This window comes from Rhinopithecus bieti, unplaced genomic scaffold, assembly GCF_001698545.2.
Source record: "Rhinopithecus bieti isolate Rb0 unplaced genomic scaffold, ASM169854v2 scaffold_7673, whole genome shotgun sequence".
NCBI lineage: Eukaryota > Metazoa > Chordata > Mammalia > Primates > Cercopithecidae > Rhinopithecus > Rhinopithecus bieti.
The window spans coordinates 1524522-1552502 of record NW_016806375.1 but is presented as its reverse complement, the minus strand read 5'-3'; the positions used below and the strand labels follow the sequence as shown (position 1 = coordinate 1552502).

Here is a 27981-nt window from a genome sequence, read left to right as displayed (position 1 = left end):
TTTCTACAGAGTCACTGTTCCAAAGAGAAGTGGGAAAGGGTGAGGGAAGCCATATTAATCTTTGTGCACAAGCAAGAAGAGACCTGGAGCATTTTTTAGCCTTCTAGCTTCTGGTTGTATGTATGTAGATAATCTTTTCTCTGTATTCTAATTTCTCCTGCCTACAAGATGCCAGACAACATAACACGAAACACACTTCATCTCAATGAAGTTCCTGGTGACAAAAATCACAGTGATGGAAGCAGTGCTTAACTAAGTGTACCAACGCAAAAGTCATTTTTTTCTTTCATTCATTCATTCATTCATTGAGACAGGTTCTTGCTCTGTCATCCAGGCTGGAGTGCAGTGGCTCGATCATGGCTCCCTGCAGCCTCAATATTCCCGGTTCAGGCGATCCCCCCACCTCAGCCTCCTGAAGTGCTGGGATTGTAGGCACAGTGCCTGGCCCAAAAGTGATTTTAAGTCACACCTAAAATGATTACAGGTGGTTCAGAGACTTTGCATTAAAAGTAACACTGGATCATGTGGAGGGAAAGCCTTCTCTTTTCAATTCTCTTTCATTCTTCTGATCACCTGAAATGAGGAGCCTTGGTGGGTTTTCCATAGCTCCCTGCTTGACAAAGAGAGGGCAGACCTTAAGCTCACAGTTGTAGAGAGGCAGGAGTATCTGGTAGAAATCTAAAACCTTACAACAAATTTTATTTCTTGGAGATTTTAACTTATTAGCGGCTTTATTAGAAATGATACCAATTTTTCATCTATGTTTGTTTAAAGTTTCTTTTTAAAATATAGATTTAATAAAACTTTAATTGTGTAAAAGTTAGTTGATTTTAAAACAATTAAGTAAATTGTAGTAAAGTAGATGAATGTGGCAAAAATCTAGATGGTAGTATATGTTTGTCAGTGACTGGGAAAACACAGCTAGAAGAAGGAGACCATCATGTTTCCACAGCAAACCCAGGAATTCACTGGCTGTATGTCTAATCCTTATGCCTTTTCTTTTTCTTACCAATTACACTGGCTGGGAATTCTAGTACAATATTGAATAGATGTTGTGAAAGCATACAGCTTTTCTCCTGATCAGAGGAGGAAAGCATTCTACATTTCATCAGTAAGTATGATGTATGCTGGAGGTTTCTTTTGCAGCCGTCCTAGAGTCTTCATAAAGGACACCAAGCCTGATTAAAATCGAGAGACACCAATGTTGAGGCTGAGACTTTTAGGAGAAATAGACTGTCTGATATTTATTTAAAACAATTTATCCAGGCTTGGGGCAGAAATCCAACCCACATTAGGATAAGCAAGGAGAGGAATTTGCTGTCTTGTGTAATAAGAGCATCTAGGAGTCTGTCTGCTTCAGGCACGTGGGTCTAGGGAACTGAAATGTCATCAGGACAATGTCTTTCTCTCTCTCCATGTCTTGACTCCTATTTTTACAGGTTGGCTTCAGTCTCAGCATATTCGCTTACCACCTCTCATCACCTCATTTCACCAAAGATGTTACCAGTGGCTCCAAACTTAGGGCCAACCAACTAGCAAAAGGAAAGGACCTCATTTTTCAATAATCCTACAAAACATTCTCAGGACCCATTATTTGGACCAACTAAGGTCACATGGCCATTCCTGAGACAAACACTGTGGCCAAGGGAATGGAATGCCCTGACTGGTCAGGCCTATACCACGTGTTGGACCTGTGGAATGGAATCAGCCCTACCAAAGTCTAATGGACTGAGAAGGGAAGGGGCAGTGTCCCAAAGAAAAATAAAAAATATTGTGACCAGAAGATGGGGAAATGGTTCCCAGTCAGGCATAAACCACAAATGCTCACACCCTTGGACAGAAGGGTTCCAGGTCGTGGCACCATCTCTGGACCTCTTTAAGCCTTAATTTCTCCATCTGTAGTACACAGGTGATGAGCCCTGCCCTTCTTCGCCCTGTCTGAAAGGTCTAGTGAGGCAGTGTACAGGAAAGATGTTTCTAGACTGTGAAGTGCAGTTCGCATGTAAGGCAGCAGTCATAAGGATGACTACTAAGCAACTGTTCTCACCCGTCTGTCCTCTTCTGTCTCATAGAGCACCTGAAGAAGCCCCTTGAAGACTACATGGCTCTTTTCCCCAGCGTGAGAATTCTTCGAACCAAGAAACGGGAAGGGCTGATAAGGACCCGAATGCTGGGGGCCTCAGTGGCAACTGGGGATGTCATCACGTTCTTGGATTCACACTGTGAGGCCAATGTCAACTGGCTTCCCCCCTTGCTCGGTAAGGGAGCCCTTCCCACTTGGAGGGAGGCAAACTGCAATGAGCCTGTGCCAGTGGCCCCCTCCTGCAGCAGAGAGCCATCCATGAGACTTCCCCTGCCTGCTCGAGATGCCCCCAGCACAATGCCAGGTGCCATGAGGGATTCAGAAGCTCAGGAGTGCTCAAAGTTAAAATCCAACCAGTCCTGTCCCTTCATTTCACAGAGAAGTTAAGACTCAGAGAGGGGAACTGACTTACCCAAAGTCACACAGCATATCAGCATCTAGTAACATGACTGCTTTCCTCAGATCATTTCATTTCATTGCAAAGCAAGCCCATGCTGTTTGCTGTTAATAGCCAAACTGGGGGGATCATCATCATGTCAACTTAGAAGAGTTACCATAGACTGCTGCCACTGTGAGCCAGGCAGTTATAAGCATTATCTCTAATTCTCACAAAACCATGCAGTTCATAAGTATACCCCTTATGTAGTAAACTAAGGTTCTGAGATGTTGAATGACTCTCTTGTCCCCTTGGGCCATAAGTGTCAAAGTCACCATCTGTCGGGCTCGAAAGTCTATTCTCCTTCGCAGTTGTACATTGCCTCCCGGTATTCACTTCCTCTTAGACAAGAGTTCCTGGCAGATATCAGGGAAGGGCTGTAGAGAGGGCAGCATGATCCAGGAGCCCACCACCACAGCCTACAGACAGAAAGGAGATGGGAAGACTGGAGGCTGGGTGAAACATGCCTGAATCAGGCCTGAATCTTGAGGAGTTCAGTTTTGACGAGGGCAGTGTGCTGGTTGTGACAGGCAGACACGGAAGAGGAACTGTCCCGTTGAGACTGGGAGTCAGGTGAGGGACACAGCCAGGGCTGGAGGCAGACTGGGGAAGAGTTGTCATCTGGAGAGAAAAATGAACTCCTTAAGAAAGGATGGGTAAGCTCTCCACTATAGAAAGCTTAGGGAGCAAAGAGGACTGAAGTTTAGGGCAAACTTGAGCGTGCATCAGAATCACTTAAAAGACTATGAAAACACAGATGCTGGCCCCTATCCACAATTTCTGATCCAGGAGGCCCGGGGTGGAGCCTCACAAGTTGCATGCTACCCAGCTCCCAGTGATGCCAGTGCTGCTGGTCTAGGGACCATACTTTGAGAAGCACTGGTTAGGGTATGCCATCATTCAAGGGAGAGGACAGAAAACAGAACCCACACAAACACACAGAAAGATAATCCCGTAAATCTGTAACACAGATCAGCAAGAAACTTTCTCATTCGATTCTGTGCTTCCGACCCCAAGGGTCTAGGATCTCACTGGGCTGGGGAAAGGATATAACCCAGAATTTCTGATAAACTGTTTATTTAATTAAACCAAGAGATATTCTGCATTTGCCTCTTATTACTGAAAGAAAAAAAAGAAAAAGAAAAAAGCCTTACCATAAATTGCCTAATTTATAGTCCTGAAGGAACAACTCATTTGTAGGGTCATTCAGTGACTCATAAAGAGAATGAAGTGGTGGGGCTCGAAGCTGAGCTTGTAGTCTAAATAGCCCTTAACTCTGTTTCTATGGAAATGTATGAGGGCAATTTTCATAATCTGCAGACATACGTGGAAGAAACATCCCCGTGTTGGTTTTTTGTTGTTGTTGTTTTGTTTTTTGCTTCTTCCAATAGAAATGTGAACCAGTGGTATAGATTTAAAAGTCTGTCCCTGCTAATATCAGCAGCTGACAGAGCGCATCATGGCTTTTGTCTGTGAAACCATTAACACCTCCGTTCACAGCTCACTCTGCCTCCTTTGGAGAACACACGTTTTTGAGCCTGATAAGGATTCATTCCCCCTATGGAAAGCCACTGTTGCTCATCATTTCCTTCATCATCATCATCATCATCATCATCATCATCGTGGCTCTCAGAACCCCTTCACTTTCTCAGCCACATTGACATTTGAATTTGACCATTGCCTGGTAAGGCAGGCAGACCAGGCATTATTATCCACTTTTTGCAAACGAGAAAACCGAGAGGCACAGAGTGAGGGAGATGCTCAGCCTTCCTCTCCCGCTTCTGAGCTGCCCTCAGTAATCCTGGTCACAGAGAGTGTTGCTGAGTGCTGACTATGTGCCAGAGGCTGCACTGAGCGCTGTGGTTCCGTCATCCCACTTGGACCTCACAGAGGCCCCATGAGATAGGTGCTGTCTTCCTCCCCTTTGTCAGCAAGGAAACAGAGGCTCCAAGACATCAGATAGTCTTATCCAAGGTTATACTGCTAAGAGGTGAGAAAACCAGGATTTGAGCCTGGGCATTCTGTCCCCAGGTGGGCACAGTGCCTTAGAACACTGCCTTCCGAAGCTACCTTGACCTCATGCCTCCCACAATCAGCCAGCAGCCAGCAGGTCACTGTGTCCTCAGCCCCAGCCCTTCTTGGACTTGAAGTCCGCTGAACGGCCATGAACGATTAGATGGGAGGCCCTACTCTAGATCTTTCCCTGGAGGAGATTCTTAAGCTTCATTAAGAATCCCTGGGGAATCTGTCCACAAGGCAAATCCAAGTCAACCTCCAGAGATTCTGATTCAATGGGCCTGGGTCGGGGGCGGGCACATGAGTTTTTTAAACACACCCCCAGGTGCGTCTGGCACTGATGGCCCCTGATCCACATGTGGGGGTACACTGCCAAAAACAGTATTTCTCAAACCCTTTAAACCATGTGCCCCAGTAAGAAATACCTTGGGCATCTCAATCCAGTACACAGATATACACACTCATGCAGTATGACAGAAACATGTTCCTGAACACCTGTCACAGTATCCCTTGTCACCTGAAATGCAGCCTGATATTTAGTATTGTTTTTTGGTTCATTGCAAACGCACGCACAATCAATTTCATGACCCCACCTATGGATCATGCCTTGCAGTTTAGAAAAAAGCAAAAATGCTGTTTTCTCCCCTGGAAGAAAAATGTGCTATCACTTGATGAAGGAAGCTTGGGCCCCAGGCAGCTGCTGACTGCCCTGGCCCTACCAGGCTCCCATTTCCAAGCCTCGAATTTGACTTCTGGTCCAAAGCAGCCAGGCACTGAGCACAGCCCACTTGTCCCCTACAGCAGATTGGGGACCCGGTAGCTCACTGTTACCCCCTAGCTGTGGTCAGGGTTTCTTGGCACAAAGAAGAAGGGCAAAGCAAACCAAAGCTGGAATTATGTTGGTAGGTTGGACAGAGACTCGATTTTCTAGAATCAGCTTCTCCCAGGGACCATGAAGCCATCTAGGTCAAGACCTCCATTTGCCTTTGGAATCACCCAGCCTCTGGCATCCCTGCAGGGTGATGGTCCACCAGGCCCTGCTTACATACCTCCAGTCTTGAGGACTCAAACTTCCTGGGGCAGTTCATTCCCCCATCCATAATTCCAATGATTGAAAAAGTTGGGCTGAATTCTTGCAAGGAGGGCCATTTGCTCACTGATTACAGCGTAGGGTGTCAGTGAGCTGTTGGGGGCACATAGTCTGCTATGAAGGAAAGTGCTGGGGTGCCTACTGCTTTGGGCCGTAAGTCAAGCTCAGGACTTGGAATGCGGAGCCTCGCAGGACTAGAACAGGGCCTTCCCAGAAGGAAACCTATCTTTTTCCATAGTGGTACTGATCATTAGGCTAATAAGGCATGCATGCTAAGCATTTTCAAACATACTGTGTTCAGTCCTCGTAATCTATGAGGCAGAGCCTCTTCTTAACCCATTGCACAGAGGAGAACACTGGGGTTTAGAGATATTATTTGTGCAGCTGACTCAGGGCCCTATTGATAGTAAAAGGACTGAGATGAGAACCCTGGTCCCTCTTGCTTAAAGCTTGCACTCTCCCATCCCCTGCATGGATTGTCAAACTGAGGGTTCAGAGATGTTAAAAATACAAGTAAGCTGCAGAACAGGATGGTGCACTTAGCTGCTCCCCCATCCTGCTTCATCTGATAGGCATCTCTTGGTTTCTTCAGACCGCATTGCTCGGAACCGCAAGACCATTGTGTGCCCAATGATTGACGTGATTGATCATGATGACTTTCGGTACGAGACACAGGCAGGGGATGCCATGCGGGGAGCCTTTGACTGGGAGATGTACTACAAGCGGATCCCAATCCCTCCAGAACTGCAGAAAGCTGACCCCAGCGACCCATTTGAGTAAGTATGAACAACCCTGGCTGCTCCCAGTGGCTACCCAATGACTGCTCCCAGCACGCACACAACTCAGGGTCACCATCTCCCTTAAAAGCCCAATGCAGAGGGTCCAGCTTCCCAGCCCCACTTAGTACCAAGTGTCAGATATCCCCAGCCAGAAGCATCATCCCTCCCAGCTTGTAACAACAACCTCAGCTCATGGCCCACCAGGCTGGTCTCCACTTTGCCCACTTCTGCACAGTTTGCCAGCATTGCCAGCAGGGGTGAGTGGTCTCTCATGCTCTCTTCCTCAAGCCTGGCATGCAATTATAACCATCATCGTCACCAGGTGCCCAGCCCAGTACTAAGCACATTACACTCTGATCCAATTCAACCCCCTACAACTATATATGGTGAAAATTATTATCCATGTTTTCCAAATGGGGACACCAATGCTCCAAGAGCCTAAGTAATTTGCCCAGGTCACTAGGTACAAATGCAGGTCTGTCTGCCTGCTTCTGGGGCCAATTTTCCCATCATACTGCTATACCCACTTGGAAGTGTTAGGAAAATAACAGTTTGTCCCACAGCAGAAGTTTGCGGACTGGGGGAGGGTGATGGGCTGGACTCATAGCATCCAAGAATGTGAAGGCTGGAAGGAACCTACCAATGAAGAAGTCAACCCCTTGCAGATGAGGAACTAAGGCTCCAGAAGGAGGAGCTCTGTGAGTGGCTAAGACAGAAATAGAGCCAGCCCCTCTCTGGTGCTCCAAGCTCTGGAAAGGGCTTCTCCCCAATAGTAGGCTCACCGTCCCTGCAGCTGTCCTGTGAGCTGTTCCAGCTCTCCTGCAACAGTTGTGGAAAAGATCTCTGGATACAAAGCCAAAGCCCAAGCTCTCCTGCTATATTAGTTTCCTATGGTTGCTGTGATAAATTACTATAAACTTAGAAGCTTAAAACAACACAAATTTATGATTAAAACTCTGAAGGTCAGAAGCCTGAAATGAGTCTTACTGGGCTAAAATCATAGCGTCGGCAGGGCTGCATTCCCTCTGGATGCTTTGGGAAGATTCCATTTCTCTACCTTTCCTGGCTTCTAGAGGATGCTTACATTCCTTGGCTCATAGCCCCTGCCTCCAACTTTAAAGCCAGAAGTATAGCATCTTCAGATCTCTGTTTCCTTCTCCCCACTTTCCTTCACACCTCTGCTTCCTTCATCACATCTCCTTCTGACTCTGACTTTCCTTCCTCCTTCTTTCACTTACAAGCCCTGTGATTACATTAATGATATGTGATTCCATCAGGTTTGCCAAGATAACCTCCCCACCTCAAGGTACTTAACCTTAATCACATCTGTGAAGTCTCTTTCGCCATAAAAGGTACATATTCACAGGTTCTGGAGATTCAGACACTGCCATAAATGGGGAGTCACACTTCTCACCACAGTTTGTTCCCCAGTGAACCATACTTCTCTGTGCCTTACCCTCCCCGCCTGAGAAGCAGGGCTGTTGGAAGCTCAGCCATCTTCGTGGGCATGGTACATACATACCCAGGGCTCCTGAGAGGAACCCCTAACACTATGGGCCTCAGAGCAGGCTCAGAGATAGGAAGAGCTGGGCTTCTTTGAGGAAATGAAAGGTGGCCAGGACAATGGACCAGCCTGAGCCAAGAGTGGAGAGCAAGAGTGGATTCCACGTCTCCAGCAGCAGGTCAAACATTTGTGGTCTTCTCTTGGCCTCTTTTATCTTAAACACAGTGGATCACTACTATTAGATCCCTTCCTGGCCCAAAGATATGATTTAGCCACGATCACGTTATGCAGTCTGCTCCACCTTCCGTATACCTCAGAATCAATCCTCAGTTGACCTAAGTCCTTGTAGAATAATACCAACACCAGGAGTAACTAACATCTGGCCTGTGTTGGCAAAGCAATTTCTACTGACATTATTGTGCATGATCCTCACAATAATGTAGGATCCTCAGGTGTTGGTAGAATTACCCTCATTTGACTGATGGAGGCCTTGTGGTTCAGAGAGGAAACAAAACTTGTCTGAGTTGACATGACTGCGGAAGCTGAGGTAGAATAGATTGCTCCAGAAAATGGACTTTTCAGGGCAACCAAGGGGGTAATTGGAACCTCCTTTATTGTTTGAACCTTTGCAATAAGCAGACTCATTGAAAGGCACTTAAGGACAGTTGTCATAGCTTATCCACTCACTATGAGCAAATTATTTAACATTTTTGATTTTCCAATATCTCCATCCGAGAAGGAGACTAATAATAGAGCTTTGTGAGAGCTAGAGATGGTGTCAGTAAAATGAGTAGCACACACTGGACCCTCAGAATTGTTACTAGTATTGCCAAACACAGCAGAAACCAGAACAGGCTGGGCAGAGAAGCCTCTCTCTGGAGGCAAAGCCTCAAGCATCCCAAATGCCTTACGGCTGATATCCTGCCTATTCCGCGTAGCTCCTCGGCCCCTGCCCCTGCTTTGACCCAGGCTGATTTTCATATGCAAAGCCTCGATTTCAGTCTCCCATGAAGCACCAAGTCAGAAACACTGTCAGCCTTTCCAGGGACTTTGTGGCTCCAGCCAAAAAAAAACCAGGACCCCCCCAATCTCCAGAAGACAAAGGGGAGTCAATACCTTATTTCTTTATAGTACTGGGTACTTTTAGAACTAGTCTAGCTGTGTTAATCCATTCTCACACTCCTACAAAGAACTGCCTGAGACTGGGTAATTTATAAAGAAAAGAAGTTCAACTGACTTGCAGTTCCACATGGCTGGGGAGGCCTCAAGAAACTTACAGTCATGGCAGAGGGGAAAGCAAACACATCTTCACAAGGCAGCAGGAGAGAGAAGTGCTGAGCAAAGAGGAAAAAGCCCCTTATAAAACCATCAGATCTCATGAGAACTCACTCACTATCATGAGAACAGCAGCATGAGGGTAACTGCCCCCGTGATTCAATTACCTCCCACCAGGTACCTCCCATGACACCTGGGGATTATGGTAACTACAATTCAAGATGAGATTTGGGTGGGGACGCAGCCAACCATATCACTAGCAGTGTGGGATAGGAAGTATAGCTATCACTCCATTGTTTAGATGGGGAATAGGGCTCAAAGAGGTTAAGTCAGCACTGTCCAATATAATACAAGCCGCATATGTGATACTATTTTTTTAAGGTAAAGAGAAACAGGCAAAATTCATCTTAATAATATATCTTATTTAAACCAGTATATCTCAAATATTATCATTTTAACGTGTAACCAACGCTTTAAAATTATTGAGTTCTTTCATACTCTTTTCATCCTAAGTTTTAGAAATCTGGTGTGTATCTTACGCTCACAGCACATGTCAGTTCACACCAGTCACATTTTAAGTACGGAGTCATCACCTGTGGCCAGTGGCCTCCTTCCTGGGCAGCACAGGGTTAACGGTTAAACACTGCATCTCAGGTCACACAGCAGGTTAAGGAAAGCAGAAATGAGAGTGAGGGTTCCCAATTCTCATGCCCTGTTCTTTGCATGCATCACCTGCTCCTCCAGTGTTCCTGCCTGCCTGGAGGCAGTATATTGTGGTGGCGAGGGGTGTGAACTGTGGCTTAGGTTAGAGATTCACATCCCAGCAGTGCTGCTTTGTAGCCATGGGGCCTTGAGCAAGTTCCCTGTCTGCACTCCAGTTGTACATGTGTAAAATGGTGATGATAATGAGGCCTGCTGGAATATTTGGATTTGAGGGTTTGGAGTTTTCCAGTGGAGCCAGACAAGGATGTAGCCACTGTGATAGATTTGCACACAGCAAACGCTGGTTGGCCCCTACCAGGTGCCAGTCTTGTGTGAGATACCCTGGGGGACGCCGGCAGTCAGCAGCATGACGTTTCCTCACTTAGCACGGTGCCAGGCGGACTTCCTGTTCCCGTGGGTACTGCACGATTTGTCGTCTCTGTGTCCTTGCTGATGTCGTTTTATCCTCCCCTCAGTGCCTTTCCCTCCCCCAAATTTCCCCTTGTCCAAACCACTTAAATGCCATCTCCCCTGAGCCTCATTCCTTGACCCTTGCCCCAGCCATCCTCCTTACCCCAAAAGCTGGAAACAGACACACTCCTTTCAGATTCCTATAATGTTCTATGTGTACCTCCCAGAGTCCCTTATGCACCCTCTGTCTTGAGGGGGCTGCCCCACTACACCACTATCCCCTGAAGGACTGATTGACCTCGAGATTCTTCCAGCACCTCCCTCACAACTGGCACGGGATGAACAAACTCATGAGAGAATGAATGAATGGAGTTAATCTTATCTCCCAGTTTAACTGAAAAGGCAGAAACGGTGGCTTCTTCTGTAAACACCGCAGCAGAATAAATGTCCATGCCAGGCCTGCTGAGTAACAATTGTCAAAGGAGCATGTTCAAAAAGAGTCCTAGGCTCCCTCCCGCGGGGATTGTTTCAGCAGGTCTGAGGTGGGGCCCAGCAAGCTGTATATTTTTTCATCTCTCTAAGAGATTCTATAGACACTCTTGGAGAGACCAACTTGGACCATTTAGTGAGAGGACTAACATGTACATATTTATGATACAACTACAGGTCCCATGTGGACAAAGTACTGTGATTTCATTTCACAAGTACTCTTAGGTGTTAATTGTGTAAAGGAACTTCGGGTCCCATTTGGTTAAAATGTAGCTCTTATGAAAGGAAGTTGTAGGCAAGAAAGGGGAATGCCTGGAAGGGCCTTGGATTCCCTGGAAGACACTTGAGCTGTGTTCAGGGAGCATCATGGAACACCATCACTGGGGGAACGGCGTTATCAGAGAGCACGCAGCCAGGACATCTGCACCTTCACGCCATGTTCTTCTTCTCTGACAGGTCTCCCGTGATGGCCGGTGGACTGTTTGCTGTGGATCGGAAGTGGTTCTGGGAGCTGGGCGGGTATGACCCAGGCTTGGAGATCTGGGGAGGGGAGCAGTATGAAATCTCCTTCAAGGTGAGCCAGCCCTCCGGACGCCCCCTTCTTGGCACAGCCTCCTGAGTGCCTGTCCCAGTAGGTGCCTCAGCTTCTGCCTGAGCTTGGAAAGACTGGAGACCTCAGGGTTCTATAGCCCTTTAGCCCATCAGGTGAAGAAGACAGGGGCTCATGGGCCACTCTTTGTTGTGGTGGAGGGGGAGGTGTGGGTGGGAAGGGGAGTACCCTCCAGCTGCCAAAGGCTGGTCTTCACCACAGCTCTGACTGGCATTTGCCTTGTGTCTTCTTAAGATGTTGGAATAAGGTCTTGTTTCTACTTAAGATGGCGGGTCTGAGATTGAGATGTCCAGCAAATAAGCAGTGGGCCAGAGAAGCTAGGAAGGCCAAACAGGATACGTAGGCCTAGAGGAGTGCTCTTGGTCACCCCCTCAAGTTTTCCCTTTTGTACCTGTTGCTCTGGGAGTTTGACAAAGACCAGTGAGCATAAGCTCCAGTTGTAAAGTCACAGTCCTAGATTCAGATCCCAACTCCATCATCAGTAGCTATCTGACTTTGAGCAAGTTAGATGACCCGCCTGAGCTTTCTTTCCTCATCTGAAGTAAGGGAATCATGATAACTACCTAGCTTACAGAGCTATCGTGAAGATTAAGTGCGAGCATGTCTAGAAAGTGCTTAGCACACAACCTGGGAACATGACCAGCAATTAATAATTGGTAGAAATTGTTAAAGTTTCAGTGAGTAAATAGTTACTGTAACCTACTTGACCAGCCTATGGGCTCTAGAAGCTTTCTGACAGTAGTGGTAAAGGAGTTACTAGTTAACTAATAACTAGTTAAGCACCCAAACTTCCAAGGCTACATTCTCCACTTTATTTGTGGGAGTCTGTCTTGTTCTCAAGTGAAGGCTTGGACCTTCCGAGGGGAGGGTCAGCTTGTTCCATGCCCTTGTGGCCTGTCAGAGTCAGCTTCTAACAGCTTAGACCCCTGGCTAAGGCATATCCCCACCCCACGAGGGACAGATAACACCATTACTGATCTGACCTCTGTGAATACACAACTCTGATGCCCCCTGAGTCAGGCCTCAACTTTCAATGCAAAGGACCATTGTCAGGCACAGTGAATTAAGGCTTTGGTATTGGCAGTAGAGTGCCAAGATCAGATCCTAGCCCTGCCATGTCCTGCCAGCTGTGTGATCTTGGGCAAGGAATCCTCACCTCACTGAGCCTCGGTTTCTACTTCCATAAAATGGGTTTAATGAAAAGTTAATCCTCACAGAGTTGTTGAGAGGATTAAGTGAGACCATGTTTATTAGGTGCGTCTTAATAAATTATCCTAAAGATTATTATTGATACATTAATATTACTATCTGCAACAGTGGTTGGGTAGTTCAGAACTGGAGAACATAAATTCTTGATTAGCCAAAAAAAAAAAAAAACCAAAACCTAGAATTCTACTGATGTTATTTAGGTTTGAAAAGCAGTTTATATCTTTTTCTTTTCTTTTTTTTTGAGATGGAGTTTCAATCTGCTGCCCAGGCTGGAGTGCAGTGGTGCAATCTCGGCTCACTGCAGCCTCTGCCTCCTGGGTTCAAGCGATTCTCCTGCCTCAGCATCCTGAGTAGCTGGGACTACAGGTGCCCGCCACCACGCCTAGCTAATGTTTTGTGTTTGTAATAGAGATGGGGTTTCACCATGTTGACCAGGCTGATCTCGACCCCCTGACCGCAGGTGATCCACCCACTTTGGCCTTTCAAAGTGCTGGGATTACAGGTGTGAGCCACTGTGCCCAGCCAGTTTATATCTATTTTAACCACCAGAGTTCTGAAGTTGTCTCCCATAAGGAGACCAGCCCCCCCAAATAAAATTAATATTCACATAAGAGGGTGATATTCAAAATATGTAACAACTCTGATGACACAAGCACATACAGTCGGAACAGACACCAGCTATAAACAATGGCGCATCCACTCCAGTATGTAACAAGCGAATTTCAGTCCTGATCATAGCTAACAGGACAGTGTGCCAAGCCCTTCACAAATGCTGACTTGTTTAATCCTCACAACAGCCTTAGGAGAGTGGTACCATTGTTATACCCATTTCACCAGGAAGGCAAGCAAAGCTGAGACCAAGGCCTCACACAGTCAGAAGAAGCAGAACTGGGGCCCAAACGCAGGTCTGCTTGACTCCAAAGCCCATGCTCTGACCTATTTTTGTTGTTGTTTAAATCATACCCAGACTGTTCTGAAAACCTGCCATGTTTTATGGACCTCTGCCTCACTCTTTCTGGGATTTTTTTTTTTTTTTTTTTTTGCCTCTTCTGGGATTATTCCTAATTTACTTGGATATTCTGCAACCTCTTAGTTAATGGAATTAATAACAGTCTAAGTCGGAAGTGGCAAATAGGGCCAGGAACAGTGGCTGAGGTGGGAGGATCTCTTGAGCCTAGGAGTTTGAGACCAGCCTGGACAACACAACACGACCCCATCTCATTTAAAAAAAAAAAAAGAAAGAAAGAGACAGAGAGAGAGAGAGAAGGAGGGGGAGAGGGAGGGAGGGAGGGAGAGAGAGAGAGAGAGATAGCAAATAGGTTTCTACTCCCTGCCTGGCCAACTCTGATCCATTGGTAAGGGCTGTCCCAGGTGGGTGTTGATGTGCATTCTGAGGCATTCCAAGTTTACCAGCAAAGTGTAGTCAGTGGGGGAGGGATCCTTTTGTGTTTCACTCACTACCATATCCCAGGCACCTAAAGCCTGGCCCAACACAGAAAAGACACTATGAGACCAATTTTTATGAGTCATAATTTTTATTATTGTATTAAATCTTTTCTAAAATTATATTTATATAAATTATAAATATTCTAAAAATATGTAAAATGTATAAAAGTCTAGTAGTTCTGATATAACACTGTCAGCCATAATTCTGGTTATCATTTTAAAATACTACATAGAATAAAATAACTAAATTCGAGACCAACCTGGTCAACATCGTGGAACCCCATCTTTACTAAAAATACAAAAATTAGCCACGCGTGGTGATGCGTGCCTGTAATTCCAGCTACTCAGGAGGTGGAGACAGAAGAATTGCTTGAAGCTGGGAGGCGGAGCTTGCAGTGAGCCGAGATCGTGCCACTGCACTCCAGCCTGGGCGACCCAGTGAGACTCTGTGTCAAAAAAAAAAAAAAAAAATTAAAACTTTTATCAAATTGTAACCGTGATTATTCTATTTTGTCACTTATTTAGAATTATTCTAAATTCTTCTCTAAAGGCATTTACGATAAATTCTAGTCCAACATTGGTTTTCATTAAAAGACTCTAATAAATATAAGTATAAAAAATAATACAATTAAAAGTATGCAAATATATATTCCAATTTTATTAAATATCATATTTTTTCAATCTACAACAGACTTTATTACTATGAAGTATATATTAATGTATAGAATCTATAATATCCTCATAATAATCCTATTAAAATATTGTATTGAATACAAAAAAAAGACACCATCAAAACCCCCCCCACATCATACTAATGAGAACTACATTCAATCCAAAACATATTTTCCAAGAAAAGGCTAAAAAACACACTAGGTCTGATACAACTATAACTAAAAATTACCAACCTTCCTAAACAAGAGCCCTCCTAACTACAGAAGGCAATCAATATTAGTCTTATCAACNTTCTTCTCTAAAGGCATTTACGATAAATTCTAGTCCAACATTGGTTTTCATTAAAAAGACTCTAATAAATATAAGTATAAAAAATAATACAATTAAAAGTATGCAAATATATATTCCAATTTTATTAAATATCATATTTTTTCAATCTACAACAGACTTTATTACTATGAAGTATATATTAATGTATAGAATCTATAATATCCTCATAATAATCCTATTAAAATATTGTATTGAATACAAAAAAAAGACACCATCAAAACCCCCCCCACATCATACTAATGAGAACTACATTCAATCCAAAACATATTTTCCAAGAAAAGGCTAAAAAACACACTAGGTCTGATACAACTATAACTAAAAATTACCAACCTTCCTAAACAAGAGCCCTCCTAACTACAGAAGGCAATCAATATTAGTCTTATCAACACAACCAGACAATTAATTTATGACCAAAAACTTTGTGAGATAAAGTAGCAAATGTAAGAGGCCATGTTTGCCCATTTCCCTTTGCCAGGAGAATTTCACAAAGCCCCTGACTCCGGGACACTGTGCAGCAATCTGGAAAGATGTCTTAAAGGCAAAACGGGATAGAACGCATGGCCCCCCATGTCTCTTGCCTGAGTCACTACATTCCATCAAAGATAAATGACCCTAGTCCTCGCCTTTCTCTGCTCATAAAATAACGTCCGACAAGATTAGTGACTATGCTTCTGTAATCTATAACCAGATGTTATAGACCTAACACCCAAACCTTGATGTAATATTACACATACTAAATCTTCACCACCTATGTATAAACTAAAATACGACATTGGAGGAGTCTGAGAGAACTTTCTAAAAGCCTCCTCCTAGGCTACAGGCCTTGGTCTATAATCTTCAGTAAGACTTCTAAATAAAACTAACTTTAATTCTTGAAAAGCTTCATTTTTTTTTTTTTTTTTTTTAGTTGACAGCAGTTAATAAATATTGGCTGAATATTCCAAGTCAGTGTGTCCCTGACCAGAATCAGCCTCCAAGCTCCTAACTGGCTCACTTGGTCTAAAAGACCCCTTCAGAAACCCCTCTATGGAGAACAGTGAATGGAGAAAGATTTGCACAAAGGAATTTCTAAACCAGCCCAAAATGATTTCATTCTATGTGTTTCAAAGACCCCTCTACTGATGCTCATCAGGCAATTATGGTAGAACAAATGGCATTTTTCTTCACAGTTATTTACCATAGACTTGGTAATGAAGCCATATTGGAAGTCTCTCACCCGGGAGGGGGAAGGAGGCTGGCTTACATTGCCATTTGATCCAATTATGTCCATCCCTTTCCAGAGGAAATGAGATGGTGTAATGAGGAGGCTCCTGAGGTCCAGAAGGGAGACTTTTCTCCTTGGGCTTTCTCTCTCCTGGCTTGGAAAAGGAGAGTTCCTGGAGCCAGCAACAGCCCATCTGGCAGTGCACTGTCTCCCAGGACCCTGTGGAAAGGCTGCCTGCAGGGCTGAGGGGAACAGGCGAGCCCATTCATCCCTGGCAGCGCCCTGCTGGAATGCAGGTGTTCTCTTTCAACCAGAACCGGGCATTTACAAAGGACCAAATTCCCTCTGATTCATCTCTGCTAAGAGATCCCTTTTCTTGGTGACAGAGAGAAGCCCAGTCTGAAAGGCATGAGCGTATTTTCAGAAATTAAGATCAATCAACATGTACCTTCAGGGCTGAGGGCTGATTCCAGTCTATCCTGATGAGAAAACCCCCAAAAAGTGTTCCAACAGCTCTGAAATTTCTAGAAAAGTCATTAACTTCCCCTTTCCCTCCCTCCTTCTCTGTCTGTCTCTCTCAGCAGAGCAAAGTTCTCACATGGAAGTCAGAATCTTCCCAGTTCTAGTGGTTGGACAAGTCTTTAACTCCATAGCCTAGCCTCCAGCTAGCTTCATGAGCTGACCCTGCTGCTCTCTCCTTCCCCCTTTTCCTCTTATCCCATTGCATTAGTCTGGATTCTTGCTTACAGATAACCAAAACCCTAGTCAATCTGATTTAAGCAAAAACCAGAATTGATAGGCTCACACAACTGAAATTCCAGGATAGACCCTAAGGCCGGGCTGGATGCAGGGACTCACTCATCTCACTCGGGCTAGGTCTCTCTCAATGCCTAGGCCATATTTTATCTGAGCTGGCTTCCCTCTCAGGTGGGCTTGTTCTCGTGGAGATCCTCAGCAGCCCGTGAAAAGAGAGTCTGCTTTTCCCATCATCTTGTACAAGTCCCCAGGTTGAGTCTCATTGACCTGCTGGCCCCATGCCCATCCCTGAACAATACTGCGATTGGTCACCTGCAGTCACATGCCCATCCTGGAGCCAGGAAGGTGGGGATGGGCTAGTTACCCAAAGGAAAGTCCAGGTGCTGTGCCCAGAAGGGAGAATGGATGTGGAGCAGGGCAAACCCGGCCAGACAAGACTACATGTAAGATCCAGGCTTATGGGCCAGCCCCTCTCTGCAGGCCCACACTGTCCACTCCTGAAATGCCTTTCCTTAGTCTGGCCAACGCTCACTCATCTTTCCAATCTCAGCTTATATAGATGGCTCCCCATGCTGCCTGGGAACCAACCCATGTTGCACTCCCATATCTGCATGCTCCCTGGAGGTAGGCAGGAGGTTTTGTCCACCTCTATATACCCAGTCTCTGGCCCACATCAGTGTTTGCAGTAACTGTTAGTGTGTTAGTGGCATCACTTCCAACTGATAAACCTCCTTGATACTACCCTTCCCAGACTTAGGAGGCCATCTTTGGACAATGGTGTATGATGGGAAAGGTGCTCAGCAAGGAGGCTCTCCTTCCGTCCTAGGACCCTGGGCCAGTTGTTTGACCTCCAGTCCTCACATCCCAGATTGTGCTGACACGATTTTCCTTCATACCCCACAAGATAGGATCAAATCAGATGCTGTGTGGAAAGCCCTCTGATACACACAGATATGAGGGGTTGTTTGGATTAGGGGTGGAGGCAGCAGGATGAGCAGAAAGGAAACTGCACAGTGTCCCCAGTAGGCCACAGTTAGGATATCTCCAACTGTGAGATACAGGAGACAGAAAGTATCCAACCAGGACAATGTGACCAAATTAAGTGAGAAAAATGTAGGCTTTGGGGCAATGTAAGTGGATCTATCTTTTGTGAATAGCAATTTGGCAAAATCCATTACATTTCAGAGCAAGCACATTCTTTGACCTGAAATTCCATGCACAGGAGTTTATCCAAGACAGACAGCGATGAGCAAAGATTTATTTGCTGAAATGTCACTTACCATAGCAGAAGATTGAAAATGACCCAAATGCACGTCCTTTGGGGATAAATAAGTTAGAGCATATCTAAACGAGAAAATATTTCATAAAATAAATTGGAGGTCTCCACAAAAAAACATTTTTTTCAGACAGGATCTCACACTGTTGCCCAGGCTGGAGGGCAGTGATGTGATCAGAACTCACTGCAGCCTCAGCACCCGAGGGTTCAAGCAGTCATCCCACTTCAGCCTCCCAAATAGCTGGGACTACAGGTCTACACCACCACTCCCAGCTAATTTTTAAATATTTTGTAATGATGGGGTCTCCATATGTTGCCCAGGCTGGTCTTGAACTTCTGGCCTCAAGCAGTCTTCTTGCCTTGGGCTCCCAAAATGCTGGCATTACAGGTATGGGCCACTGCACCCAGCCCATCTCACTTCTGAAAATGACTCACAGTGCCATGAAGCCTTTATCCCTAGTGGCCATTGGGGGTGGGAGGGCTTCAGAGTATAGCCGTCTCTTTCTACCTAATGTGTGTCTATAACATTGAATGTGTTCATCATAAGTATGTATTACTTCTGTAACCAGGAAAAGTTATAAGAAGAAGGGGCAGCCGGGCGCGGTGGCTCACGCCTGTAATCCCAGCACTTTGGGAGGCCGAGGTGGGCGGATCACAAGGTCAGGAGATCGAGACCATCCTGACCAACATGGTGAAACCCCGCCTCTACTAAAATTACAAAAATTAGCCGGGTGTGATGGCGGCACCTGTAGTCCCAGCTACTCGGGAGGCTGAGGCAGGAGAATGGCAGGAACCTGGGAGGCGGAGCTTGCAGTGAGCCGAGATCACGCCACTGCACTCCAGCCTGGGTGACAGAGCCAGACTCCGTCTCAAAAAAAAAAAAGAAGAAGGGGCCAGGCGCAGTGCCTCATGCCGGTAATTCTCACACTTTGGGAGGTCGAGGCAGGAGTATTGCTTGAGCCCAAAAGTTCAAGACCAGCTTTGGGCAACACACTGAGACCTCATCTCTACAAAAAAAAAAAAAAAGTTATTTTAATTAGCTGGGCAGGGTGGTGCACTGCGCTCCTATAGTCCCAGCTACTTGGGAGGCTAAGGTGGGAGGATTGCTTGAGTCTGGGAGATCAAGGCTGCAGTAAGCCATGTTCATGACACTGCACTCCAGCCTAGGTTATATAGAGTGAGAACTTGTCTCAAAAGAAAGGAAATAAAAAAGAAGAAAATGTTGGGTTCTCAGCACTCCCAACCCACCCCCCATCCATATACATTCCAGCACATTGTTTGGGCCATTTGCAAGCTCTGAGATGAGATTGTGCACAAGTCAGCAGTGCGAGACTCCCAGGGAAGGCCTGAGGTCAAGAGTAACTCTGCAGGGTCTGCTTCAGGAGGCAGAGGTGGGCTCCACTGTCCTTGGCAAAATGGAGACAGGTACGAGGGTTCCATCAGGCAGGCTTGCAGAGCAAGGGAGTGATAGAAAGCCATGTGAGGGGACGAGAGGGAGGACACCCTCCACTGCGGAAGTCAGGAAGATCTTTGAGCTTGTTCTGAGAGGAAAATCCATTCTCTCGGTAGAGGAATGAAGACTCAAAGGAGACTGGGGTTGGCTTTGTGTGATACTGATATGGTTACTGAAAGGCTAGCCCAGTCCCAGGCTACAGGGACAGACTTGAAAAAAAAAAAAAGTCTGATTTTTTTTTTCCATAAAACTCAGTGGTATCAAGAAGACTAAGTGACACAGGACGTGTGAAAAGAAGGCAGGACACACCCAGAAGCTGCGCAAGGGTAATATTGCGACCTGATGCCCAGAGCGGTTAGGTGACGGGGCAGGGTCCCTCCGCTGGAAGGTGGCAGTGCTAGGGCTAAATCCCAGATGCCCTGGCTCCAAGCCCAGTGCTCATCTCATTCCGCCTCGTGGTAAGAGTAGAGAAAAGGTGTATCCAGTCTAGAGAGAGGCCCATGTCCCAGGAAGGGCCCAGAGGTCAGGACCAGCCCTGAGAGGGGTTAAGTTGCCACACAGGAGGGAGAAATGATTGCCAAAGGCCAGCCCCAAGCACCAGAAGGAGATCCAGGGCCACCATTGGGCACCTGTATGGCGATGCATTTCCCCATCCTTTTCCCTGCCCCTACCAGCACCTCTGCCTCGGACAGCTGCAGCCCTACAAAGGGGCACCAATAGTCCCAAATTCACAGGGCTATTAAGAAATGTACTGTGAACTGGCAGGCACAGTCACCTGAGAGGTTGTCACCATTCCAGTATGCGGTGGCTCTCAAAGTGTGATCCCTGAACGAGCAGCATTAGCATCACCTGGGAACTTACTAGAAATGCAGATTATCAGGCTCCTCCCAGGCTGCTGAGTCAGACGCTGCGGTGGAGCCCAGGCAGCTGTTTTAACATGCCCTCCAGGTGCTTCCGATGAGGCTCAAGGTTGAAAATCGCAGCTGTACTGAATGGGTGGGAGGTTGTGGAGAGAGGATGCTTAGGCCTGGGTGTGGAAGGACAGAGTAAATGGGCAGGTTGGTTGGCAAGTTGGCCAACAAGTTCCAACACCTTCACCTGGCTTTCAAGGCTCTATATCTTTGGTCCACCCATGGCAGTTCATTTCTGTACCATTTTTTTTCAGCATGGTTTTTAGAACAAAACTGACCAATGACCAGATCATGAATGAATGAATGAATGAATGAATTAGATAATTAATGTTTGTTTGGGGTTTCAACAGTCACAGAAAGAAAAATTCACAAGTCCCTGGGGCAGAAAAGTGAATGCATTGTGGCCAGTTGTCAGCAGCATCCACATAGGGAGTCCAGGGGGTGTGAAGAGGGTAGGAAGTGATAGAGGGGAGCAGGTGGCAGAGGGCCTGATTGCAAGCCAAGGGTGACCCCTTTGTTCTGCAGACAATACAAGTGCTGTTAGGGATCTTTGAAGAAGACTGTGATAGGGTCGGTCCAGACCCTAGGAAGGCACAGTCTCTGTGGAACTCAGATCTGCCTAGTTCTGGGGGACCCAACCCCAGGTTCCATTTTGGGTTCTGCCATTTATGCACTGAGGAACCCTGGGTAAAGTGTTAAGTAAACCTCAGTTTCCTCATTTGTAAAGGGTGTGATCGTGCCTCCCTCACCGGGTTGCTGTGAGATTGCTGTATTTCCAAATCTGAGTCAAAACCTAATGTAAAGTAACCATCCCCTCTTGTTGGGGAATTAACTAACTATAAACACTTAAGGATATTGTTGAAATAGTCATGTTTAATTTATTAATTTAGATGCACATATGCTTAAAACTGTATCATATAAAAATACTAGGCCGGGCACGGTGGCTCACACCTGTAATTCCAGCATTTGGGGAGGCCAAGGTGGGTGGATCACCTGAGGCCAGAAGTTCGAGACCAGCCTGGCCAACATAGGGAAAACCTGTCTCTACTAAACATAAAAATATTGGCTGGGCATGATGGCGGGCACCTGTAATCCCAGCTACTCGGGAGGCTGAGGCAGGAGAATCACTTGAACCTGGGAGGTGGAGGTTGCAGTGAGCCGAGATTGTGCCATTGCACTCCAGCCTGGGTGACAGAGCAAGACTCCATCTCAAAAAAAAAAAAAAAAAAATACAGCTTAAATTTAGAAGTAAATTTAAAACCAAAGTTCTTCTTTTCTACTATTTTTTTTCTTTTTAACAACTGCATCCAGTAAACATCCAAAAACCAGCATGACTGAGGTTGTCCTTTCATGGTGGTGATACTTCTTGAAACAATATCTTGTTGAAAACAAACTAATACATTCAAAATAACGTGAGTTTCTTTTCAGCAGGGAATTGTGTAGCATTCATGCAACGCCCTCCACCAGTAGCGACAGGCCACATGCCCACAGGACACCATATGGATAGCTCACGGTGTCCTCCAAGCTTCTGCATTACCTCATTTTAGCCTCACCACAACCCTAAGGAGGTAGGCACAGTAATTTTTCCCATTTTGCAGAGGAGGAAACTGAGGCTTTCAGATTTATAACTTGCTTAACAGTCTGGGTGAGACCTCAGTTCTAATTCCAGAACCAAGCTCCTAACCGCTGCCCTATGTGCCTCCTAAGCACACAGTGAATGCTGAATGATTGGTGGCAATTATTAGTCTTTCCCCCAAGTGCAACTGATTAGGGTTTGAACTTCATAGGGGTCCTCAACTGAGATGCCAACAGCAAAAGCCGTGGCCAGCTGCCAGTCTTTTCCTTATCTCTGGGCAGGTCAGGTGCCGTGCCATTCCTGGCTGGCTTCCAGGCAGCCATTTCCTCGACAGAGAGAGGCTCTGCCCCAGCCCCTGCTGCCCTCTCGGGTTCTCCTCCATGGATGAGCCCTTCCGCTGCGCTCTCTTTCTGGGTCCCATTGTGTTTTCCCAATGCACATCACCACTCGTTTCTTTCCCCCTCAGTTTAGGAGATAAGAGCGGGTAATTGTCTTTTATAGACACTGTAATGAAGCCTGTCATCACACAAAAGAAGTTTGCTAATAAAATAAATCAAAGCAGCAATGAAAATGAATGGGGAACAGGCTTTCACAATTAGATTTGTACTTGTCTAGAGGCATGGTGCTTCTAGAAAGAAGACTGCCACAGGGGCAGTGAAAGGGGCCTGGAAACAAGCTGGCAGGATATGTTTGGGAACTCCTGTGGTGGAGCGGCAAGGGACCCAGAGCAGACAGCTGCATCCCCCTGTAGGGGTGGGAGTTGAAGGGACAGGGCAGGGAGACAGCTGATAGCAACACAAGGAGAGGGACAGCAAAATATCATCTTGGTGGCCTGTATTTGTCCCCATCTCGAACAAGATGGGTTCCCGGTCAAAGATGATCCAGCTGCTGCCATCCCTGGAGCTCCCCTTCTCTTTGCCCCCAGCTGGACTCTGTTCCTGCCTCTTGGGTGAGAGGACGTTGCTCTTGGGTGGCCAGGCCCCAAAGGGTGTACAGTGACCTCTCCCTACCCCACCTGACCCCGTCAGAGTACATCTGGGCGGGGGGCGGAGATAGCAGGAAGTAGTGGGGGACAAAGGACCTTTTAGGAGCCAGCTGGAAGAGCAGCCCATCTGGAGCCCCTGAACTAATCAAGACGTGAAGCCCAATCCCCACGACCCCATTGAGCAGTTCCAACTGAAAAGAGCACTTTTGCACAGAATCTGGGTTGCAGATGTCCGCATTCCTACCCCCCACCCCACAAATGAGAGAATATGGTAGCGAGATTAATAATAATTTCATTTACTTGGTCACTTGCAGGTTTTGCCACCAATTAGTTAAGAAAAAATACTTCCTCTCTTTGCACTTCAGTCTCTCCATTTGGGAAATCAGGCCATAGGGTGAAAAAACAGGATGTTGTTGGGCAGAGGACAGGCGCTCTAATTTCAGGGTGGTAGTGTTTCTCGTACTTCTGCAAGTAGAAATGACTAATAGTCATCCGGTTCTCTAAGAGTCAAGCACCAAGCTAACAGCTTTTCACATGCTGTCTTGTGCCATCTCAACAGCCATCATCATCCCCACATCACAGATGAGGAGAGTGAGGCTCCCAGGTTCAGTGACCTGCAGGAGGTCACACAGTGGGCATTGGTGGTGTGAGGATTGGTATGAGGGGAGTCAGGCTGCAGGGTCTGCAGTGTCTGTCTCGGTCTTGGATGGTCACTGCCTCCGCTGTGAAGGAAGGGAGGAGCCTAGAGATACAAAGGACAAGTGACCTGGGCTATGAGCACCACAGGGCCTGGGATCTGTGGCCAGCACCCCACCCCAGCATGTCCTTGGAAGGAGAGTCCCCTCCTGTCTTGGGATCCTATCTCTCCGTGGCAGAGTTGAGAGTTGTTTGTCACAAGAGGGAGGTGAGCAAGCCGGGAGCACCATGGCGATGCTGTCTCTGGCCTCCTACATCTGTCCCACTTCCCCCCAGACAAGCTCAGCCAGGATCCAGCCCTAAAGAGACGGCAATGGTGCTTTCTGCCCGAGAAACAAGGAAACCTCGGGCTCCCTGCTCATGACTTATATTGTTGCTAGGATTACTGGAAGCAAAAAAGACAGTTCATCCCTGAAGCCGGTGACTGAAGAATGGATGACAAAATGAGGTCGTCTTTTTCTCTAGTCAAGTCCCTATGCCCAAGATTTTGAATCAGTCTTGATTCACCTCCTCCTTCATGACTGAGTGCCTCTTACGAGCAGAGCACTCTGCTGGGCACTGGGGGTCCAATGGCAAATGCAACAGATGAGACCCCTGCCAACACTGGCCCTGAGTCTGGCGGGGCACGGAGGGGTTGGTAAGGACTCTTATGTTAAAAGTGACAGAAAGGCTGGGTGCAGTGGCTCATGCCTGTAATCCTAGCACTTTGGGAGGTCGAGGTTGGGGGATTGCTTGAGCCTAGGAGTTCAAGACCAGTGTGGGCAACATAGGGAGACCTCCATGTCTACAAAAAATAAAAATAGCTAGGTATGGTGGCACACACCTGTGGTCCCAGCTACTTGGGAAGCTGAGGCAGGAGGGTCACTTAAGCCCATGAGGTCAAGGCTGCAGTAAGCAGTGATCATGATACTGTACTCTAGCCTGTGTGACAGAGGGAGACCTCAAAAATAAATAAATATAAAAGTGAAAACATCATCTTAAACTAGCCGTAGCCAAGAAAAGGCACGGCGGGGGTGGGGGGTGGGGGGCTGTCTTCAACAGGCCTGCTTCCAGGTGCTCAAACAGGTGTCTCTTTCCCTGTCTTGGGACTCGGCACTCGCTGCATTCATGGACAGGCCCTCCCTTTCTGTGTGGTGCAGAGGTGATCACTGGCAGCTGCAGTGCGTTGTCCCCATCGCTCTTCCCCCCAGAGAAAGTGTGTGGCCATCACATCAAGCACCAGCATGCATGGCAACCATTAAATATACCCCATTACCCTGCCCTACACCAGCTTCAGAGCCCAGGAGGTTGGGTGCTCCGGCTGGCCATCCTGGGTCACAGGCCGCAGGTGGAGCAGTTGGGAGGACAGTCACCAATAGGGAGAAGGTGCACTGGACAGGCAAAAACAACAGATGCCTGTGGCAGGGAGATTAGACCAGGGACATAATCCTGTGAATAATTAATATTGCACTTCTGGTAAAAGGCAATGAAACAAGGTGCTGTGTGTAGGTATAAAAGGATGAGAAGCCCCTAAGGAGGTGGCTCTTAAGGGGACCTGAAGGATGAGTAGGAGGTAGCCAGGCAGAGGGAGGAGTCTGTAAGAGGAGTCAATGGGTGCGGTGAGCAAGAAGTAAGTGGGATGAGGTGAGGGTGGAGGGCTGCACGGGGCCCTTGGTCAGGCCGGAGGACATTCTGAAGTGATGGGCGTGGCCCGCTTGCTGGGATACTCCCAAAGGACCCAGGAGTGAAGCAGCTTCATAGATGTCTGTCTTCCTGAGGGTAGTTCACATTCTGAGTCGGCCACCAGGCCATCCTGTGCTGGGCAGGGAAGCCACGGAGTAAACCCACTGACCAAACCCTCCAGACATCCCAGGAATCTGATGGCATCCTGGATGCCTCAAGCCTCCTGACATATCAGGGTCACCCTGGTCCCTCAGGAACCTTCAGGCTGATGACCAGCATGACTGGGGCCAAAGAAACCAGAGGTCACAGTAAAGAGAAGGATTTGGGGCCGGGCGCGGTGGCTCAAGCCTGTAATCCCAGCACTTTGGGAGGCCGAGACGGGCGGATCACAAGGTCAGGAGATCGAGACCATCCTGGCGAACACGGTGAAACCCCGTCTCTACTAAAATACAAAAAAAAACTAGCCGGGCGAGGTGGCGGGCGCCTGTAGTCCCAGCTACTCGGGAGGCTGAGGCAGGAGAATGGCGTAAACCCGGGAGGTGGAGCTTGCAGTGAGCTGAGATCCGGCCACTGCACTCCAGCCCGGGCGACAGAGCGAGACTCTGCCTCAAAAAAAAAAAAAAAAAAGAGAAGGATTTGGAAATTTATCATCCACCTGCATAAAGTTAGGTGCCTCTGCCAAGCAGAGCTGGACACACAGCCTCATTAGCTAATGCGAGTTTAATATGAAGACAAGGAAGCTGGATGCCGACCTGGTCAACTGCCCAGGAGACGTCCAGAAATAGAGCAGGGTAAGGTGTCCCACCTGCTCAGGGCCACTGCACCACCTCATTAGCTAATGCGAGTTTAATATGAAGACAAGGAAGCTGGATGCCGACCTGGTCAACTGCCCAGGAGACGTCCAGAAATAGAGCAGGGTAAGGTGTCCCACCTGCTCAGGGCCACTGCACCACCTGAAAGGCAGAGGGCAGCCCAGCGGCGACCTGACCAATACCCGCCAGACAAAAGCATCACTTCCACATCAATCACTTTGTATAAAGGAAGAGTTATTGTTATGGGATGCTGGCGCCTGATCAATATCTCCTGCTTTGAAAATAAACTTCTTGGCTTGGCCTTGACATTAATCTACCATCAGGAGCCCATTATCTCAAGACCAATGTTCTGTTCTATTGACTGGCTGGATTTTTTTTCTCCCCCAAGATCAGAATATAATTGCATTTCTCCAGGCAGCACTTCCACTAATTGCAGCCCTGTGCATATCCCCTCTCGGGAGGGCCAGAGTACATCTGGGCTGAGGATGGAGATAGCAGGAAGTAGTGGGGGACAAAGGACCTTTTAGGAGCCAGGTGGAAGAGCAAGCCCCTCTAGAGTCCCTGAATCAGTCAAGACGTGAAGCCCAATCCCCACGACCTCATCGAGCAGTTCCAACTGAAAAGAGCACTTTTGCACAGAATCTGGTTTGCAGATGTCCCCATTCCTGCCCCCCATCCCACAAACGAGAGAATATAGTAGCGAGATTAATAATAATGTCCTGAATCCAGCTGTGTCCCTCCATCGCCTCAGCACCCCTCGCCCAGGGTCAGGAGGCCTCATCAGGATGACTACAAGAGCCTCCCAGGCCTTCTCTCCCCCAGGCCTGCCCCTTCAGGCTGTTCTCCACCCCACAGGCAGAATCATCTTTGTAAGATGTAAGTGGATTGTGTATCTCCCTCACTGAAGACCTTCTGTGAAGACTCCTTAATCTGCCCTGTGAGGCCCCTGTGAGAGCCTCTCTGGCCTCCCCTCCCGTCCCTCTTCCCCTTTCTCCCTCTGCTCCTGCCCTGGCTTTCTTTTTGATTATGCCAAGCCTGGCCCTGCCCTGGTGCCTTTGCACTTGCTCTTCTCTCACCTGTTCCCCTTGCCTTTACTTTCACCTTCTCAGTTTCACCTCAAACATCCCCTCCGAAGTGAGGCTTTCCCTGACTGAGGAGCATAAAGTAGCATCTCTCATATCCCTTACACCCCCACAACAAGTCTATGCAATGGCCCTGCTCTGCCATCGCCACCTGAAACCATCTCCCATGTTAGTTACCTATGCCAGGAAAAATTACCCCGAGAATCCATCTTAACACAATACACAGTTATGATGACCGTGCTTCCCTAGGCCAGGGATTTGGGAGTGGCTTGGTTTGATAACTCCACCTTGGGTCTCGCATAGGGGAATAGTCAGGGCATGAGCCAGGGCCGCAGTCATCTGCAGGCTTGACTGTGACCACCACCTCTGCTTCTTGGTGGTTCACTGACCTGGCTGGCAAATTAGTGCTGTGGGCAGGAGGCCTCAGCTCTCACCTTATGGACCTCTCCATAGAATGGCTTGGGTGTCCTCAAACATGGCAGCTGGCTCCTCCAAGGCCAGCAGTCCCACAGGAAA

General features: G+C 47.2%; 1 protein-coding gene across 4 annotated transcripts in view; it reads left to right on the top strand.

The window, feature by feature from the left end:
* The window catches only part of GALNT10 (polypeptide N-acetylgalactosaminyltransferase 10), a 230559-nt gene that overhangs the window by 183533 nt on the left and 19045 nt on the right, over positions 1-27981 (top strand). For all 4 annotated transcript variants that reach the window (XM_017875711.1, XM_017875712.1, XM_017875709.1 and 1 more), the window contains exons 5-7: positions 2073-2258; positions 6218-6401; positions 11242-11359. In XM_017875711.1, the coding sequence (XP_017731200.1) occupies positions 2073-2258; positions 6218-6401; positions 11242-11359 (488 nt within the window). The remainder of the gene's footprint in view (positions 1-2072; positions 2259-6217; positions 6402-11241; positions 11360-27981) is intronic.